Raw genomic sequence first — 19,107 nt, 5'->3', positions numbered from 1 at the left:
TCCATTCCCCTACTCACCCTTTCCTGTCAGTCGTGCTCTGCAGGTTTTGTATAGGTTGGAATTTCTTCCAAACTGCAAGCGGTATTTTGGTACAATGCTTGGTTTTAATTATGCCTTTGTCTAATTCTGAGCAATACGACAATGCATTTGCTTAACTCTGTAGACTCCATTCCAGTACAGTTGAACGATCTGGATGATACCATCATAATAAGTGTGATAACGTTGTGGGTGGCATCATATTACAGTCGTACCTTGGATCTGGAAACGGCTCAATTGCCGAACGTTTTGGTTTCATTATTTATATAGCATGACTATTTAACACATGTATGTTTGAAGAGAGTTTATGCCCCCTAATAAACCAGGTTTTATCTTCTACTATTTATGCATTACTATATCTAATCTATTTCCTAGAATTAAGCTACATATTTTAAAGCCCTGATTCAGGAGTGCTATATGATAGTACCACTGGATTTAGAAGGATATTTATTTATTACCACTATTCTTGCCATTTCCCATGTTTTAGGAAAAACACGACTTACCATAATTTCATTTAATGTCTCTAACAAAGAGTGTTTTAATTCATTCAAAAATTAGTTATAGTACTCAGCTGTGAAACTATCTTATCTGGGGACTTTGCATTTTTAAAACTTACTGACCACTCTGTGGAGTTTACAGATTGTTATAGGAGATTGAAGTTTATCAGATTCAGATGGGGTTAGACATGGAAATTTAATTTTCCATATTTTTTCATAATTTCTCAGATATTTTTTTTAAAAAAAATCATTTGCAACATCTTCAGATCTTGCAATCAACTTATCCTCATTGGTCTTTAATTTTTGGACCAAATTATTACGTTGTTTCTGTTTCAACAAATATAAGAGTTAGCCAGCTTTGTTTCCTTTTGCAAAGGAACACTATCTTATGAATGGTTCTCTGAGTTACTGTGGAATGGATTTCTTGCATTTTGGAGAATTTAAGGAGAAGCCCTCCTGCAGAAGGCAGTGATCAGCTGGGTAAGTCAGGGATAGTATTATAATACAGTGCTGTCACCAGTCCAGTGTGTGAACAGCTGAGCAGAGAACCAATCCAGCAACTGTGATTTAATCGTCGTGACTGACAGACCCCTGGGACAACAGCAGGACTGATTAAATGGCAAAGTTTAGCACTGGTGTCTTTCTTAAAGTTTGGTTTTTTTCAACACCCTGGCCACTGCCCCATGGACGTCCTTGTTACGCAAGGTGTAAATGACCGGGTTGAGCAGGGGGGTGACCACGATGTAAAAGAAAGCAATTTGCTTGTCTTGGTTGGGAGCGTTGGCTGAGGCTGGCTTCAAGTACATGAAGATGAGGGTGCCGTAGTACAAACTGACCACAGCCAAGTGGGAAGCACATGTGGAGAAAGCCTTGCGCCAGCCAGCCCTTGATCCCATTTGTAACACAGACGACAGGATGAGTCCATAGGAGGTTAAGACAACGGAGAGAGGACAGAGGAGGACCACCACAGAGGTCCAGAAAACAATGGTTTCTGTTACATAGGTGTTGTCACATGCAAGCTTCAGCACCAATGGTAGCTCGCAGAAGAAGTGGTTGACGTGGTTGGGGCCACAGTAGGGATGTTGGAAGGTGCAGCCTATGTTCAATGCTGCAATGAGGCAGCAAATGATCCAGGAAGCTGAAGCAAGCTGCCACCGGCGGCTCCTGTCCATGGCGATGGTATATAATAGTGGATGACAGATGGCCAGAAAGCGGTCATAGGCCATGACAGCCAGCAGGAAGCACTCGGTGCCGCCTAGCGTCATGGTGGTGTACATTTGGATTGCGCAACGAGTGTGGGAGATCGCTCCATTTCCGGAGAACAGGTGAGCTAGCATTTGGGGCACGGTGCTGGTGGTGTAGCAGATCTCCAAGATGGAGAGATGAGTCAGGAAGAAGTACATGGGCGTGTGGAGTCTAGGGTCAGCCTGCACAAGCATGATGATCACCAGGTTCCCCAGAAGGGTAAGTGAATATACGAGGAGAATCATGAAGAAGAGGAGAAGCTGGGTTGTGCGGTGACTGCCGAGTCCCACCAAGATGAACTCTCGGACTGAGGTTTGGTTTTCAGGTGTCATTCTCTGCTTGGCTGAAGAGACAATGTGCCACCGTTGGAGACAGTCTGATTCTCTTGACAATGAAAACTTACTCTTTGGTTCCTCAAAGGGCACAATGAATCCCAAAGCAATCTATGAAGGTAAGAGAGAGAGAATTTGGTTCCTATAGAAGACTTCATTTTCCAGCGCTCCATTACTGCAAGTTAACATTTAGCATCTTGAATTATGTCTATTAGTGTCACTTTATAATTCTGGGGTGGGTGTTAGGGGAGGGGTATGACCTCTGACGGGCACCTCCTTCGGCACTCAGTTCTTACCTGTGGCTCCTAGAAGCTGTCATGCGATAGCAGCCACACCCCAGGAATGGCTTTGACTGGACATCTAAACCAGGTGAGGGTTGCCGGTGGGTTTCAAACCCTCAGTAAGTTAGGGACTTCCCCTGCATGTGAAGACAGGCTCTGGCTGATTGAGTGGATGAGACCAATAGTAGGTCAAATGGTCAAGAAGGTGGTTTCTTTGTTTTGATCCACTACCTTTTTATTATTAGTGTTTTGTCCCAGAAGCAGCAGCCAATTAATTGTTTTTGAAAGTTGCTCCCCCCTGCTTCTCACACACAGAATTAAATGCTTATTTTATGATGGCACGTGCCACCTACAATTGTTAGAATTGGTTGTGGGTGGCTTTTCATTTATAAGTCCCCCACCCCGGCACTTCTTATATCCCACTATTGCAGGCCAACTTTGTTACCTCTGACACTACAAATGCAGAGGGAGGAAGCAGAGACTGGCAAAATAGCTGGAACTTTGTGGCTTTCCATTAGGCAAATGCTGAAGCTCCAACTCGTGACCTGCTCAGGGAAGCCATTCCTGTCTGTTTAAATAGGCAGGGCTGGGTTGGTCCAAGACATTTTGCTACCTGAGAAAGAACAGTGATAGAGCTATCAACCCTTCTTCCCAGAAGACTCGGGATTATATCTTTGGGAGAGGAATAGGGGGTCTCCAAACAAAGTAGGATTCTTGGGGGGGGGGCTCCATAACTGTAAAAGTGCTATAAGGGTGGTTTAAATGATGCTTTAGTTATAATTTCTGCATTGCAGGGGGTTGGACTGCATGACCTTCAGGGTCCCTTTCAACTCTACAAATTCTACAGATTCTAGGAATGCCTATAGATAACAGATGAATTCTTTTTAAAACATCTCAAATATGTCACAAGAAAAGATGTAACCCTAGTGCTTGGATGAATTTCTCTCTCTCTCTCTCTCTCTCTCTCTCTCTCTCTCTCTCTGTGTGTGTGTGTGTGAATGTGTATGTGTAAATGAATTGGCCTTAGCAGCTATATGGAAAGGGATGGTAGAGACAAAGCTCTGTTAGGAAGAGAAACAGAATTCGTTGCTATCGCCACCTCTTTCTTTGACTGGGTTTCTACATTTACCATTCTTCTAACAGGCAGGAATTCAGCAGGCAGAGAGGATGCGAGCCATAGAAATTGATGTGCATGGCTAACTTAGATTCATAAATGTCATTGGGTCTACTCTATGTGTATGACCAGTATTGGAAACAACCCTTTGTAATGGATTGCTTTGAAGTCCTTTCATTCTGCACTAAGTAAAGTAATCTTTAGTCAGCCCAATTCCCCCCTCCATGTTTCCATCTTTTGCCCGACCAAAGGTGGCAACCCTAGGTACCAATCCAGGTGCCACCAGTTTGAAATAATAAGAGCTTAAAAAAACAACAACACAAGATGAGCCCATTCCTCCACAACAGAGCTTTCCAAACTTTTCATGTTGGTGACACACTTCTTAGACATGCATCATCTCACAACAAAGTGATTCAGCTTTACTAGCAAAATGGAGGTTAACCTAACCCCATTCTAGCCCCAGGAGGTGGGTTTGCGCGAACACCTACACACTACAGCTGACACACTAGCGTGCTATGACACAGTTTCAAAAGCACTGCTCCACAATCCTACTGTACTTCCCAATAGCAAACAAGCCACATTGTGAGATGCTTGCTTTGCACAGAGACAAACTCTATCACTGTTTTCCAGTCTTGGGCAGATGACCTTCTATGGCTTCTAACCTGTGGTCCCTTAAATGGGGATGCCACAGACTTCATACGTGCAAAAACTCTGTTCTTCCTCTGATCAGTGGTTTCCCCAAAGTAGTGATTTTTATTTTTATTTGAGTGCTGGACAGGTTCCACAGAAGGATGCAAAAATTAAGGGCTACTGGATTTCTGCATGGTACACCATTCTGTCATAAACAAAGTTAAACCTCTACTTACCAAAGCAGGGAAGAGCCATCATTCCGGTTCTCTGGTTCAACTGCTGTGAAAAAAGCCCTAGTGCTATAGCGTTTTCTCCTGACAACAATACCACTTCCAAACTGCAAAGCCTTTTAAGGCCACAGTCCCCGCATGGTTTAATTGTCAGGTTTTTGCTCCCCAGATTCCCAAAGATCTGTGGATATAGTAATAAAGGCAAGATAATAAAGGCTGCGGGTTTTATCACTCAAGGACTCTTCCAATCCCTTTGGGGCTTTCCTCTGCTTCATTAAGAGTTTGTTGTTTTGTTAGGTTATTTGGGTATCCCAAGAGCAACAGGATTGTCACACCACAGAGGAAAAGAGTCGTTGAACTTTCAAACAAAAGATTGCTGGGATGAGGAGAATCCTGTGGCACATCTTCCCAAACACTACGCAGGCCTGCCTTGCAAACACGGTTGATATGCCCCTTTAATACATAGAGCACCCATTCATAGAATCATAGAATCATAGAGTTGGAAGAGACCACAAGGGTCATCGAGTCCAACCCCCTGCCAAGCAGGAAACACCATCAGATCACTCCTGACATATGGTTGTCAAGCCTCTGCTTAAAGACCTCCAAAGAAGGAGACTCCACCACACTCCTTGGCAGCAAATTCCACTGTCGAACAGCTCTTACTGTCAGGAAGTTCTTCCTAATGTTTAGGTGGAATCTTCTTTCTTGTAGTTTGGATCCATTGCTCCGTGTCCGCTTCTCTGGAGCAGCAGAAAACAACCTTTCTACCTCCTCTATGTGACATCCTTTTATATATTTGAACATGGCTATCATATCACCCCTTAACCTCCTCTTCTCCAGGCTAAACATGCCCAGCTCCCTTAGCCATTCCTCATAAGGCATCGTTTCCAGGCCTTTGACCATTTTGGTTGCCCTCCTCTGGACACGTTCCAGTTTGTCAGTGTCCTTCTTGAACTGTGGTGCCCAGAACTGGACACAGTACTCCAGGTGAGGTCTGACCAGAGCAGAATACAGTGGCACTATTACTTCCCTTGATCTAGATGCTATACTCCTATTGATGCAGCCCAGAATTGCATTGGCTTTTTTAGCTGCCACGTCACACTGTTGGCTCATGTCAAGTTTGTGGTCAACCAAGACTCCTAGATCCTTTTCATATGTACTGCTCTCAAACCAGGTGTCACCCATCTTGTATTTGTGCCTCTCGTTTTTTTTGCCCAAGTGCAATACTTTACATTTCTCCCTGTTAAAATTCATCTTGTTTGTTTTGGCCCAGTTCTCTAATCTGTCAAGGTCGTTTTGAAGTGTGATCCTGTCCTCTGGGGTGTTAGCCACCCCTCCCAGTTTGGTGTCATCTGCAAATTTGATCAGGATGCCCTTGAGTCCATCATCCAAGTCGTTGATAAAGATGATGAATAAGACCGGGCCCAAGACAGAACCCTGTGGCACCCCACTAGTCACTCTTCTCCAGGATGAAGAGGAACCATTGATGAGCACCCTTTGGGTTCGGTCAGTCAGCCAGTTACAAATCCACTGAGTGGTAGCATAGTCAAGACCACATTTTACCAGCTTCTTTACAAGAATATCATGGGGCACCTTGTGAAATGCCTTGCTGAAATCAAGGTAGACTACATCCACTGCGTTCCCTTCATCTACCAGGCTTGTAATTCTGTCAAAAAACGAGATCAGGTTAGTCTGACATGACTTATTTTTCAGAAATCCATGCTGACTATTGGTGATCACAGCATTCCTTTCTAGGTGCTCACAGATTGTTTGCTTAATGATCTGCTCCAGAATCTTCCCTGGTATTGATGTTAGACTGACTGGGCGGTAATTATTTGGGTCCTCTCTTTTCTCCTTTTTGAAAATAGGGACAACATTTGCCCTCCTCCAGTCTGCCGGGACTTCGCCTGTTCTCCAGGAATTCTCAAAGATGACTGCCAGTGGTTCTGATATCACATCTGCCAGTTCTTTTAATACTCTTGGATGCAGTTCATCTGGCCCTGGAGACTTGAATACATCTAAACTAGCCAAGTATTCTTGTACTATCTCCTTAGTTATTCTGGGCTGTGTTTCCTCTGCTGAATCATTTGCTCCAAATTCTTCAGGTCGGGCATTGTTTACTTTATTGGAGAAGACTGAGGCAAAGAAGGCATTGAGGAGTTCAGCCCTTTCTGTGTCCCCTGTTTGCATTTCACCATCTTCTCCTCTGAGTGACCCCACTGTTTCTTTGTTCTTCCTTTTGCTACGAACATACCCATAAAAGCCTTTTTTGTTGCTTTTAACCTCTCTAGCAAGCCTGAGTTCATTCTGTGCTTTAGCTTTTCTGACTTTGTGTCTACACGTGCTGGCTATTTGTTTGAATTCCTCTTTGGTGGTTCCCCCCTTTTCCATTTTTTGTACACATCCTTTTTTAATCTTAACTCAGTTTAAAGTTCATTAGATAGCCACCCTGGCTTCTTTAGGCACCTTCCATGTTTCCATCTCATTGGTATTGCCTGAAGTTGTGCTTTTACTATCTCCCTCTTAACAAACTCCCAGCCATCATGAACTCCCTTTCCTTTTAGTATTACTGTCCATGGGATCTCACCCAGCACTTCCCTAAGTTTTATGAAGTCGGCTTTCAAATCTTCAAATCTGGTCATTAAATTTTATCACTTGCACAGCAGTCCTGTACATGTCTACTCTGAGTTAAGTTTAATTGAGTGCAATGAGACTCATTCCTTTACCTCTTTTAAACTTTGCAGGAACCAAGTCTGACAGATCCATTCCACTTCAACGTGGGGAGGAGTTGCGGTGGACCACGTGGCCACCCACTCTCCTCTGGGGGCGGGGACGAAGTCCCGCATTGCCTGGGGATCCCGGCCATGTCAGTGGCCAGCCAGCCAATCCGCTGGCTGGTGGGGGTGTGGCCAGGACCATTTAAGCTGAGGCGCGAGCCAGGGGCTTCCTCTTGGCTCGCTTCCTCAATCTCCCACCCTCCCTCCCTATTTTGCAGGTTTTAGTCATTGGCCTTGCTATGGACCTTGGTTGGTTGCTGTTGAGGGGCCTGGTAGGAATTTTTCCACTTGGCAAATTGGCACAAGCCATTTGGTTTTCGCCTACCTCATAGCAATCGTCACAACTTTGTTAGGGTGGCGGTTAGCCATTGTTTGACCTTATAATGGGGGAGGGGAGGTGTGGCCATCACCTGACCTTCCAAGCTTAAGGGCATTCCATTAAAGGAATCCGGGGTTGTGGATCTTGTCCAAAGCCCAGGGCAGGGCTAGGGCCATGACACAACCCCGACGGGAACACCTGGGGGAACTCGAGTTGGTATGCATCGACAGGGCTCCCGCTTCCGGTGGTTTACCCTTACTGGACTCTGTGCGCAATGGGCAGGAGTTGGATATAGTTGGGTCCATTCAATGCCTAAGCCAATACCGCTCACATTCTGCAATCAATAAAGTTGTGGCCAAATTTTGACCAATAACATTAACTTAATATCTGTGTCCTTGTGTGGGTTATTCTTCAAAGAGGGGTCTCAACACGCAACATCTGGAGAGCCACCTGCCCATGGTGCAAAGTGGGAACAAATTGCCAATGAAGACAATGCATTGATGTGTGGAACCAAGTATAAATTGAAATCGCTATTGGTTTTGCAGGCTGAGACTCAGTGCATATGTGTACAGCATGTGGGAGGTGGGCTCCCCCCTCCCTAAGGAACCAGGGCACCAACTATAGGGGGTGGAAGGTGCTTCAGCCCCCATCAATATATTTGAGCAAGGGGCAAGTCCCCCTAATACTGAGGGGGGCATCCCCCCTGCTGTCCAGCAAGTAGTGGTTGCACACTGGAATGTGTGGAGGGTGAAGAGAACCCTGGTGGGTGGAGATGCATTCCTTATTGGGCAACTGTGTGTGTGTGTGTGTGTGTGTGTGATGAGGTTTTTTTTAAAAAAAGATGTTTAAAATGAGTATATCGAAAAACCTCAAAGCATTTCTGTCAGGGATTAAAGGAGCAGAAGTCCCCCCATAAATATTAAACAACAACAGCTAGGCTTCTATATGTACAGAAATGGAAGGAAGAAGAAGCTCCAACAAAATAAGAATGGATAAGCAAGATGCAGTAATGGACTATCCAGAACTGGCAAAATTAACAGCAAAATTAATCGTGTTTTATGGAAGAATGGATGCCTTTTTCAGACTATTTAAATAAATATTGCAGTATGATGAACTGGCGAGTAGGATTTGAGCTATGAGCAGCAGAAATAATTAGATTATAATATTGTGGTTATGATTTGATAGATGGGGTGCAGAAGAAGGGGAGAAACAGCAAGGGGTGCAGAAAGGGGGTGGGAAGTCGACAAAAATAAGAGAAAAGATGAAATTGTCTATTGACTGCATATGTTTTTTCTTTTCTTTTAAATAGAAAATTTGCATTTTTTTAAATGTCACATTGAATTCTAGTACAGTTCAATCCAAGAAAAACAACAACTGACAGACAGACAGAGTAATGAGTACAGGCTTATATATATTTTTTTATATATTACAATATGTGTTGGTGTAATACAGTTGTGGCTGAATGGTAGAAATTAGCTTGAGGACTGATGAAATCTAATCTCACCTGAACAGCTGTCAGGAATAGAGCACTCAATGCATTTCCAAAATAAGCACTAATGTTTAATTTCAACACCTTAAAAACACATTAGACCGTGGTATTTTTCTAAACTAAAAAATGTTAAGACCAAGCTAGCTAAGTAACTGGAAAGGTTTGGATAGAGAATTCTCTCCCCAGGCTTTCATACAGTGAAGAGATCATTATACCCACAACAATACACACGGCTAAAATCCATGCTGAATGTCAAACCGGTGATGTCCACTAATAACTTGTTCTAGGGAACTGTGTTCTAGAAGTTATCCTTTTGCATGAAAGCAAGCAACAAGGTATAATGTTATGCAAAAATGTTTCTCAAATTGTTTTAAATTGAGCTGAAAACAATAGGTATGTCAACATTATGAAAAAAAGTCTAAATACCGTATTTTTCCGTGTATTAGATGAAGCTTTTTGACTCAAAAATCATGTCAAAAAACGGGGGTCATCCTAAACACGGATAGTGGCATGGTGGGGTGCAGCACAGAGGATGAACAGAACCCATCATGCCAGCCCAGCCCTTGCACCGAGTGGGGGAAGAGCACAAAGTGTTCTAGAGTCACGTGGATTCACACTGGATGTCTACCCGCCCGCACTGCGGGGAGCCTGGCAAGTGGATACAGCTCTTGGCAGGTTGACTAGTGGGTAGGCGTGACCTTTCCAGACCTGGTAAAAGGCCAAGGCATGCTGCCGCTCTGTGTCTTTTCCATCTTCCTTTCGTCCTTTGAACTGCTGGACTGCTAGCCTGCAGTCACTAGGTAAATCTCCCTTATGGGGTAAACCTGTTTTTATACGTTTGTAACTTTAAGTCTCGGGACGCGGGTGGCGCTGTGGGTTAAAGCCTCAGCGCCTAGGGCTTGCCGATCAAGAGGTCAGCGGTTCGAATCCCCGCGGCGGGGTGCGCTCCCGTTGTTCGGTTCCAGCACCTGCCAACCTAGCAGTTCGAAAGCACTCTCGGGTGCAAGTAGATAAATAGGGACCGCTTACTAGCGGGAAGGTAAACGGCGTTTCCGTGTGCTGAGCTGGCTCGCCAGATGCGGCTTTGTCACGCTGGCCACATGACCCGGAAGTGTCTTCGGACAGCGCTGGCCCTCGGCCTCTTTGAGTGAGATGGGCGCACAACCCTAGAGTCTGTCAAGACTGGCCCGTACGGGCAGGAGTACCTTTACCTTTACCTTTAACTTTAAGTCTAAAGCCTGCCTTCAGGTATCACACTGTGCTCTGCCTGATCATGAGCAAGCTTTCTTTCTTAATTGCTTATGAATAAAGACACTGTCGTCTTCATTTTTTTAAGAGGAATTCAAGGGGTCTTACCAGGAAAATGTTCGAACACCTTTCAATCTGGGCAAGCCAGATTGAATTGTGTATTGTCTTAAGAAACTCACATGAGTTTGCAACTAGTTTTCTGCTGTGTAAAGGGGGAATGCATTCTGATAAGTAAAGGAACTTGCCAGCAGAAGTTAGGAAGGATATTAATAAACAATATATCCTCTCCTGCTGCCCTGAACATTCCCACAGCCCACACATGATGTTTTGAAGATACAAATAAGGCTTGTGGTTTGCTTCTGTGAGAACGAAAGAGTAAGGGAGACTGCTCAAAACATAAGACCTCTGACTAGGCTTCAGGGCTGAGCGGAGACTTGATATGCAAATACAAAGCACATTAGCCTTTCTGGCACAGCATTCATTAAGGGGAACTGGCAGAAACTGGACAACACCTGAATTAATGACACGAGACGTCAGCATCTTATTCCAAGCCCCTTCTGCGCAGGACTTTTGCTGCTGCTGCATGAATATCCTTGTTGCGCAGGGTGTAGATGATTGGGTTGAGAAGAGGGGTGACCACGATGTAAAAGACAGCGAGTTTCTTGTCGCTGTCTGGGTCTGTGACTGACGGGGGTTTCACGTACGCAGCAATGACTGTGCTGTAAAACAGGGTGACGACCGCCAGGTGGGACACACACGTGGAGAGGGCCTTGCGCAGTCCAGTGGTTGAGTGCATCTTCAGCACAGAGAACAAAATTAGCCCATAGGAAGCCAGAATGACAGCCAGAGAGGTCAGGATCACCACCGCAGACGTTCCAAAAACAATCATCTCTGTGGAATGGATGTCGGCGCATGCCAGCTTCATCACAATCGGCAGCTCACAGATGAAATGGTTGACGCGGTTGGGGCCGCAATACGGGAGGCGGAGGGCGCATATGACGTTTGTTGTAGAGACAATGATGCCACCAGCCCAGGAGGCTGAGGCCAGCTGCACCTGGCGCCACCTGCCCATGAGGATGGTATATAGCAGTGGGTGGGAGATAGCCAAGTAGCGGTCATAAGCCATTACACCTAGGAGAATGCACTCGGTGCCGCCCATGCATGCAATGGCATGCATCTGGACCACACAGCGTGTGAAAGAGACGGTCCCATTCTGGCTCAGGAGGTTTGCCAGCATCGGGGGCAAAGTGCAGGTGATGTGGCAGATCTCCAGGCAGGAGAGGTTGGCGAGGAAGAAGTACATGGGCGTGTGGAGCCTCAAGTCGGTCCACACCAGCGAGATAATCACGAAGTTCCCCATAAGAGTGAGGGAGTAGATGATGAGGATGATCACAAAGAGCAGAATCTGCGTCTTTCGGTGGTTGGTGAGTCCAATCAAAACGATCTCAGTGACCGAGGTGATGTTTTCCATCCCTGCACTGGCCTCCTACTGGCAGGAAAACGACAACTCATTTTAGCAATAGGGAAGGGGAAAGGGAAGGGGAAGGGGAAGCAAAGCAAAGCAAAGCAAAGCAAAGCAAAGCAAAGCAAAGCAAAGCAAAGCAAAGCAAAGCAAAGCAGCAGTGAGAGACTGCAACATTCTTTGGGAACTGAGAGGGGTGAGATTGCTGGAACAGAAAGATTTATATCCAGTGCTTTAAAAATTTTCAAAAATTAAAAGGTGCCGGTACCCACCAAGAAAGAGGAAGGTGGGTGGCCCTGTGGTCTAAATGGGGTGAGCTCCCGTTTCTCGGTCCCAGCTCCTGCTGACCTAGCAGTTTGAAAGCACGCCAAAGTGCAAGTAGATAAATAGGTACCACTCCGGCGGGAAGGTAAACGGCATTTCCGTGCGCTGCTCTGGTTTCACCAGAAGCGGCTTAGTCATGCTGGCCACATGACCCAGAAAAACTGTCTGTGAACAAACATCGGCTTCCTCGGAAAGTAAAGCGCCACAGCCCCAGAGTTGTCCACAACTGGACTTAATAGTCAGGGGTCCCTTTACTTTTTTACTCACCATGAAAATATTACAGTAAGTGCACTTTTAACATTTTGAGGGGAGGTAGGTGCCAGTACTGTGCACCCCATGTATACCCCCAGTAAAAACACTGTTTATATTATCTATAGATCCAGTGCTTTTGGGGGGGACAGGGGTATGCATACTTCTAAACATTTTGTGAATCTTTGTACTTTTCTCCATTTACTGTATTTATTTTTCCTGATTTCAACTATAAAATAGTGATTTTCTTGAGTCAAAATGAGTGTATCCCTAAAAAAGCACTGTATATATATCTCTATGTCTATCGCTATCTCTGTCACTAAAGCCCCACATATTTTGAACAGTTTTCCTTTCTCAGGGACACTCATGAACATCAAATTTCAATAAGCTAAAGATCAGTCTGGTAAATTCTATCAGTTTTTCTATAGGAATGTTTAGTATTATTTTATATAAACTACTTAAGAATGTGTGTGTGTGTGTGTGTGTGTGTGTGCCATGTACTTTAATTGAGTGACATTAAATAAATTTAATATGTGGTATCTGTATGTTACTGCAACTTTTTCCAGCATCTCCTCACCCCCTAGCAGTTAATCCCAGCTTGCTCACAGGTTGCACGTTGAGCAGTTTTTACAACCTGCTAAGTCAAGAAGTTAAAGCTGCCCTGCATTGTACCATGTCAGATGGTTATGTGCAAGACAAATGATTTTCCTTTTTTAAAGAAGACATTTTTGCACATTATAAAATATTGCCAAGACTACTAGGAGGACCATGAGGATGGGTCCTGCAACCACAAAGATGGAGAAAGCTCCAGTGAACTCCTAGGCACTTAGAGACTCCCCCCCACTTCCATTCCATAGGATTGGTTCCTTCACGCTTTTCTGTCCTCCGTTCTCTGGGATTGGGTTAACCCTAAACCCATACAAATTCTAATCCCCAATCTATAAATTGAATTGAAATGGGTGAACTTTCCTTGAGCAAAAGGCCCACAGTATTAGCAACTTAAACAAGAGGCATAGTAATTAATTAATTTCTGCTAAAACAACGAGATGTGCTCTTCTATTCCTCAGGCATGTCTGGACCAAGAGGTTTTGCTGCCTAAGGCAAATAACATGATGGTGTCTCTTTTCTACCATGTACTGAAATCAACTAGACCAGTGGTTGAATCTGATTTTGACATTAGTGATGGGACAGAAATGCAAGGGGCCACAAGACACACAGCTGTTCTCCAGTACCTCACCACTGTTGCTTGTTCCCCAGCATCTGCGGCCCATTGTAACTCCGCCTAATGATAGGAATGGACCTCCCTCCCTCCCATGCACACCAATCTCAATTCCAAATGGCTGAACAGGACTTTACCTTCATGCTTCTCTCTGATCTTCCTCCTCAAGAAAGTGGGCTTCGCTTCACTTTCTAAGCCAGGATACTGAACAGTAAAGCTGATTGTCGAACTACCAGTAACTATGCGGTGAGACCTGTGCTTATTTTACTGCCCAAATGTGCACCAATGATGGAGGTCAGTGATCTCTTTGCTGCTTCCAAAAGATGGCTTGTGGCAGGATCTTGGCAGCCTTGTGCCTAGTGGTTTCCTCCTTCAGCACAGAAGTGTGAAGTATCTGCAGCTGCCTACTGAAGACCCATTGGAATTAATTATGGAGATGGGCTGCAGGCTGTTCTTATTTTCTCTCTGACCTTCTTATTTTATGAAGGTTTAGATTCAGTAAGATAATGAAAGGCAGGGGACCTATGCCATGGGGACTGTTCCAACCCCTTTGGTGCTTTCCTTTGCATCATTATCGAACCAGTTGTTGTTTTGCCAATTGTCTCGGGGGGTGGGGGGGAGGTCAATGATCACAAAAGCAGGGGGAGATCGAGAGTGAGAGCAAGCAGGGGTTGCCAGAGCTCTCTTCATCCTGAGCTGCCCAGAGGCAAGGTGCACCCCAGGGTGCTGTACTGGAGGGGAAATATATGGGGATACACCTTTGGGGCTTTCTTTTTCCAGAGCAGGAAGGATGATGCATTCAGAGGCATACTGAATCTGATAACTTCCACCAACCCTAAGCAGCATGGTCATTAAGTCAGGGGTCATGGAAGTTGTAGTCCAACATCATATAGAGGGAATAAAATTGGTTACTATATGAAATAGGAATTTCAATCAACGTGCATCTGTTGATCAAAGGAATTTCCCCCCAAACCATAACACAAACTGATTTTTTCTTCTTTCAATTCCTAGTTTTATTATCAACAAACATAAAAAATCTATAAGCTCCAAAATCGTTAACACAATAAAAAAATTTCCTAAACCAGGCAAGCCCTATAAGAGATGCATTTTAAATAAAAGAATACCAATCTACTCATGTAAAACATGCTGATTCCCGAACCATCTGTAGTCTGGATTTAGGAGGTGATTGGGCTGGATCCGGCCCCCGGACCTTTGTTTGCCTACCCATGTTCTAAAGTGTACAGTGGTACTTTGGGTTACAGATGCTTTAGGTTACAGACCCACCACCAGTGCCATGTGGATCCACACTGGATGTCTGCCCACCCGCACTGCGGGGAGCTTGGCCAATCGAATCAGCCCTTGGCAGGTGAATCCCCCTGACGCTTGCCAGGCAGCCATTCAGCGAGGAGGCCAGGGATGTGGTGGCAAGGCAAAGCTGGGATCTGGGGCCCAGAGACGCCCAGTGGTAGGCAGGGCAGGATGGGGATCCCTGCGTTGGGGTGTCTGGTTCACTCCCCCTCAAAATCATGCACCTGCGGCTATGGCCCCTTTGCTCCCCCCCCCTTATTCCTCTGTATTGAGTCAAGCTATTAGTCCACTAAGATCATTATTGCTGATGATGTATTGCCGTTGGCGCTTTAGGGATTCGGGCAGGGGTCCTTCCTAATGCAACCTGGAGATGCCAGGGTTTGAACCTGGGGCTTTTGGAATGAATAGCACATGCTCTGCCACTGAGCTATGACCCTGATACCCTGTATGCCCCCACACAACCTTTTGAAGATACAAATAAGGCTTGTGATTTGCTTCTGTGGGAACAAAAGAGTAAGGGAGACTGCTCAAAACCTAAGTCTTCTGACTAGGCTTTAGGGCTGAGCAGAGACTTGATATGCAAATACAAAGCACATTAGCCTTTCTGGCACAGCATTCATTAAGGGGAACTGGCAGAAACTGGACAACACCTGGACTAATGTCACGAGACGTCAGCATCTTATTCCAAGCCCCTTCTGCGCAGGACTTTTGCTGCTGCTGCATGAATATCCTTGTTGCGCAGGGTGTAGATGATTGGGTTGAGAAGAGGGGTGACCACGATGTAAAAGACAGCGAGTTTCTTGTCGCTGTCGGGGTCCGTCACTGACGGGGGTTTCACGTATGCAGCAATTATCGTGCTGTAAAACAGGGTGACGACCGCCAGGTGGGACACACACGTGGAGAGGGTCTTGCGCAGTCCAGTGGTTGAGTGCATCTTCAGCACAGAGAACAAAATGAGCCCGTAGGAAGCCAGAATGACAGCCAGAGAGGTCAGGATCACCACCGCAGACGTTCCAAATACAATCATCTCTGTGGAATGGATGTCGGCGCATGCTAACTTCAACACAATCGGCAGCTCACAGATGAAATGGTTGACGTGGTTGGGGCCGCAGAATGGGAGGCGGAGGCCGCAAATGATGTTTGTTGTAGAGACAATGATGCCACCAGCCCAGGAGGCTGAGGCCAGCTGCACCTGGCGCCACCTGCCCATGAGGATGGTATATAGCAGTGGGTGGGAGATAGCCAAGTAGCGGTCGTAAGCCATGACACCCAGGAGAATGCACTCGGTGCCGCCCAGGCACCCAATGGCATGCATCTGGACCACACAGCAAGTGAAAGAGATGGTCCCATTCTGGCTCATGAGATTTGCCAGCATCGGGGGCAAAGTGCAGGTGATGTGGCAGATCTCCAGGCAGGAGAGGTTGGTGAGGAAGAAGTACATGGGTGTGTGGAGTCTCAAGTCAGTCCACACCAGCGAGATGATCACCAAGTTCCCCATAAGAGTGAGGGAGTAGATGATGAGGATGATCACAAAGAGCAGAATCTGCGTCTTTCGGTGGTTGGTGAGTCCAATCAAGACGATCTCAGTGACCGAGGTGATGTTTTCCTTCCCCATGTTGGTCTCCTACTGGTGGGAAAAAATGGCAGGGAAAGCAGTGACAATGAGAGACTGTAGCATTCTTTGGGAACTGAGAGGGGTGAGATTGCTTGAACACCAGGATTTATATCCAACGCTTAAAAAAATTAAAAAGGTGCCGGTACTCACCATGAAGATATTACAGTAAGTACACTTTTAATATTGGGGGGGAAGGTACCAGTAATGTGTACCCCATGTGTACCCCCAGCACTGTTTATATCTATCTATATAGTGGTACCTTGCGTTAAGAACTTAATTTGTTCCGGAGGTCTGTTCTTAACCTGAAGCACCGCTTTAGCTAATGGGGCCTCCCGCTGCCGCCACGCCACCAGAGCACGATTTCTGTTCTCATCCTGAAGCAAAGTTCTTAACCCAAGGTACTATTTCTGGGTTAGCGGAGTCTGTAACCTGAAGCGTATGTAACCCAAGGTACCACTGTATGTCTATATGTCACTAAAGCCCAACATATTTTGAACAGTTATCCTTTCCCCAGGACCAGAGGCATAGCAAGGTTAGGTGGTACCTGGTGTGGAATTTTTTTTGTCACCCCCCCCCCCGAAATTGAAATCTGTCAAAGATAGCCAACCCCCCCCCCCCCAATGAAAGCCATGCAGGCGATGCTGTTGCTGGTCCTGATCCCACTTTGCTCCTTCTCGCCTCCCTCCTCTCCCCCCAACCATCTCTCTCTCTCCCCTCATACCAGTTGGGCTGCAGAGATCACCTAGGCACCCCTTCTTCTCTCCCCACAACCCTCAAACCAGCGTGCCTTGGTCCTTAAATGAAAGGCGGCATCTGGCTGTCCACTGAAGGAGAGAACTTGTTCAGAGAACATCGCCCTGTGACTCCAGTCTCAGTCTCCCACTCAGACACAGGAAGCGAAGGCTGTACGCATCGTGGTCGTGCCCACTGACTTGAGAGAATGTTCTTTCTCCTTTAACTGGCAAGATTCTCTCTTACGAAGATGAAACCAAAAGGAGAAGAGTGATCTTTCCCTCACTCTCCATAGATCAGAAAAAAGGTTCCTGCTCTTGCATATATGAAAATTTTCAAAGTCTGGATGCTAATGCAATAACCTGGTTTTTAAAACTCGTATTTGCAAGAAGATATGTTCCATTGGGATCAGCAGCAGTCTGACCATGTAAGAACTCAGGCATCTGCATGATTTTTTTTCCAGGAGAGATGCAGCAAAGTACAAAATGTGGTGGCGAGGCCTGGCACCATGTCTGTTAAGCTGAGTATTGACTGCCTTTGAGAAACTAATGGATCATATTTCTCCCACTCTGTTATTTCTCGATGGGCAGACCTACTGATCAGTGAAATGCAGACTTGCTGTTTGACAATATTTTTCCACCACAGCTGAAACCTTCAGTTCTTTCCCTGGCTCCCCTTGCCCTGCCCACCCTGAATTCATTGCACCGCTGCTCCAAGCAACCTCACAGTCCCCTCATATTTCCCCTTTTAAAAACAGAAGAAAATGTGGAGGACACTGCCCCCCTTCCTCCACCACTGTCCAGGACTCTTGAACATCAAATTTCAATCAGCTAGAGATCAGTCTGGTAAATTGTATAAGTATTTCTATGTGAATGTTTAGTATTATTTTATATAAACTATTTAAGAACTTTTATATATTAAAAAGTGACAAATTCTTTAATTAACTGTACTGCCATGTACTGAAATCAACTAGACCAGTGGTTGAATCTGATTTTGACATTAGTGATGGGACAGAAATGCAAGGGGGCACAAGACACACAGCTGTTCTCCAGCACCTCACCACTGTTGCTTGTTCTCCAGCATCTGTGGCCCATTGTCACTCCGCCTAATGATAGGAATGGACCTCCCTCCCTCCCATGCACACCAATCTCAATTCCAAATGGCTGAACAGGACTTTACCTTCATGCTTCTCTCTGATTTTCCTCCTCAAGAAAGTGGGCTTCGCTTCACTTTCCAAGGCAGGATACTGAACAGTAAAGCTGATTGTCGAAACTACCAGTAATTATGCGGTGAGACCTGTGCCATTTTTTTCCAAACGTGCACCAATGATGGAGGTCAGTGATCTCTGTGCTGCTTCCAAAAGATGGCTTGTGGCAGGATCTTGGCAGCCTTGTGCCTAGTGGTTTCCTCCTTCAGCACAGAAGTGTGAAGTATCTGCAGCTGCCTACTGAAGACCCATTGGAATTAATTATGGAGATGGGCTGCAGGCTGTTTTTTATTTTCTCTCTGACCTTCTTATTTTATGAAGGTTTAGATTCAGTAAGATAATGAAAGGCAGGGGACCTATGCCATGGGGACTGTTCCAACCCCCTTTGTGCTTTCCCTTGCATCATTATCAACCTGTTGTTGTTGTTGCCTCTTGTCTCAGGGAGGTCAATGATCACAAAAGCAGGGGGAGAGCGAGAGTGAGAGCAAGCAGGGGTTGCCAGAGCTCTCTTCATCCTGAGCTGCCCAGAGGCAAGGTGCACCCCAGGGTGCTGTACTGGAGGGGAAATATATGGGGATACACCTTTGGGGCTTTCTTTTTCCAGAGCAGGAAGGATGATGCATTCAGAGGCATACTGAATCTGATAACGTCCACCAACTCTAAGCAGCATGGTCATTAAGTCAGGGGTCATGGAAGTTGTAGTCCAACATCATATAGAGGGAATAAAATTGGTTACCATATGAAATAGGAATTTCAACCAACTTCCATCTGTTGATCAAAGGAATTTCCCCCA

General features: G+C 45.6%; 3 protein-coding genes across 3 annotated transcripts; all 3 read right to left on the bottom strand.

Annotated features, from left to right (window-relative positions):
• Positions 1-1,177: 1,177 nt before the first annotated feature.
• On the bottom strand, positions 1,178-2,110 carry LOC310662254 (putative olfactory receptor 2W6; the record flags this gene model as incomplete). Its single annotated transcript, XM_083409027.1, has 1 exon — positions 1,178-2,110. One exon carries the CDS (start codon positions 2,108-2,110, stop codon positions 1,178-1,180), a length of 933 nt encoding a protein of 310 aa, XP_083265153.1.
• Positions 2,111-10,739: 8,629 nt separating this feature from the next.
• On the bottom strand, positions 10,740-11,669 carry LOC310662253 (olfactory receptor 2D2-like; the record flags this gene model as incomplete). Its single annotated transcript, XM_083409026.1, has 1 exon — positions 10,740-11,669. One exon carries the CDS (start codon positions 11,667-11,669, stop codon positions 10,740-10,742), a length of 930 nt encoding a protein of 309 aa, XP_083265152.1.
• A 3,770-nt stretch (positions 11,670-15,439) lies between these two features.
• Positions 15,440-16,375, bottom strand: LOC310662252 (olfactory receptor 2J2-like; the record flags this gene model as incomplete). The annotated part of the gene is made up of 1 exon (XM_083409025.1): positions 15,440-16,375. The coding sequence occupies one exon, from the start codon at positions 16,373-16,375 to the stop codon at positions 15,440-15,442; it is 936 nt and encodes a 311-aa protein (XP_083265151.1).
• Positions 16,376-19,107: the final 2,732 nt, after the last annotated feature.

This window comes from Podarcis tiliguerta (assembly GCF_965153285.1).
Source record: "Podarcis tiliguerta genome assembly, chromosome: 13".
NCBI lineage: Eukaryota > Metazoa > Chordata > Lepidosauria > Squamata > Lacertidae > Podarcis > Podarcis tiliguerta.
The sequence above is the reverse complement of the archived record's forward strand: the minus strand, read 5'-3'. Positions and strand labels throughout refer to the sequence as shown.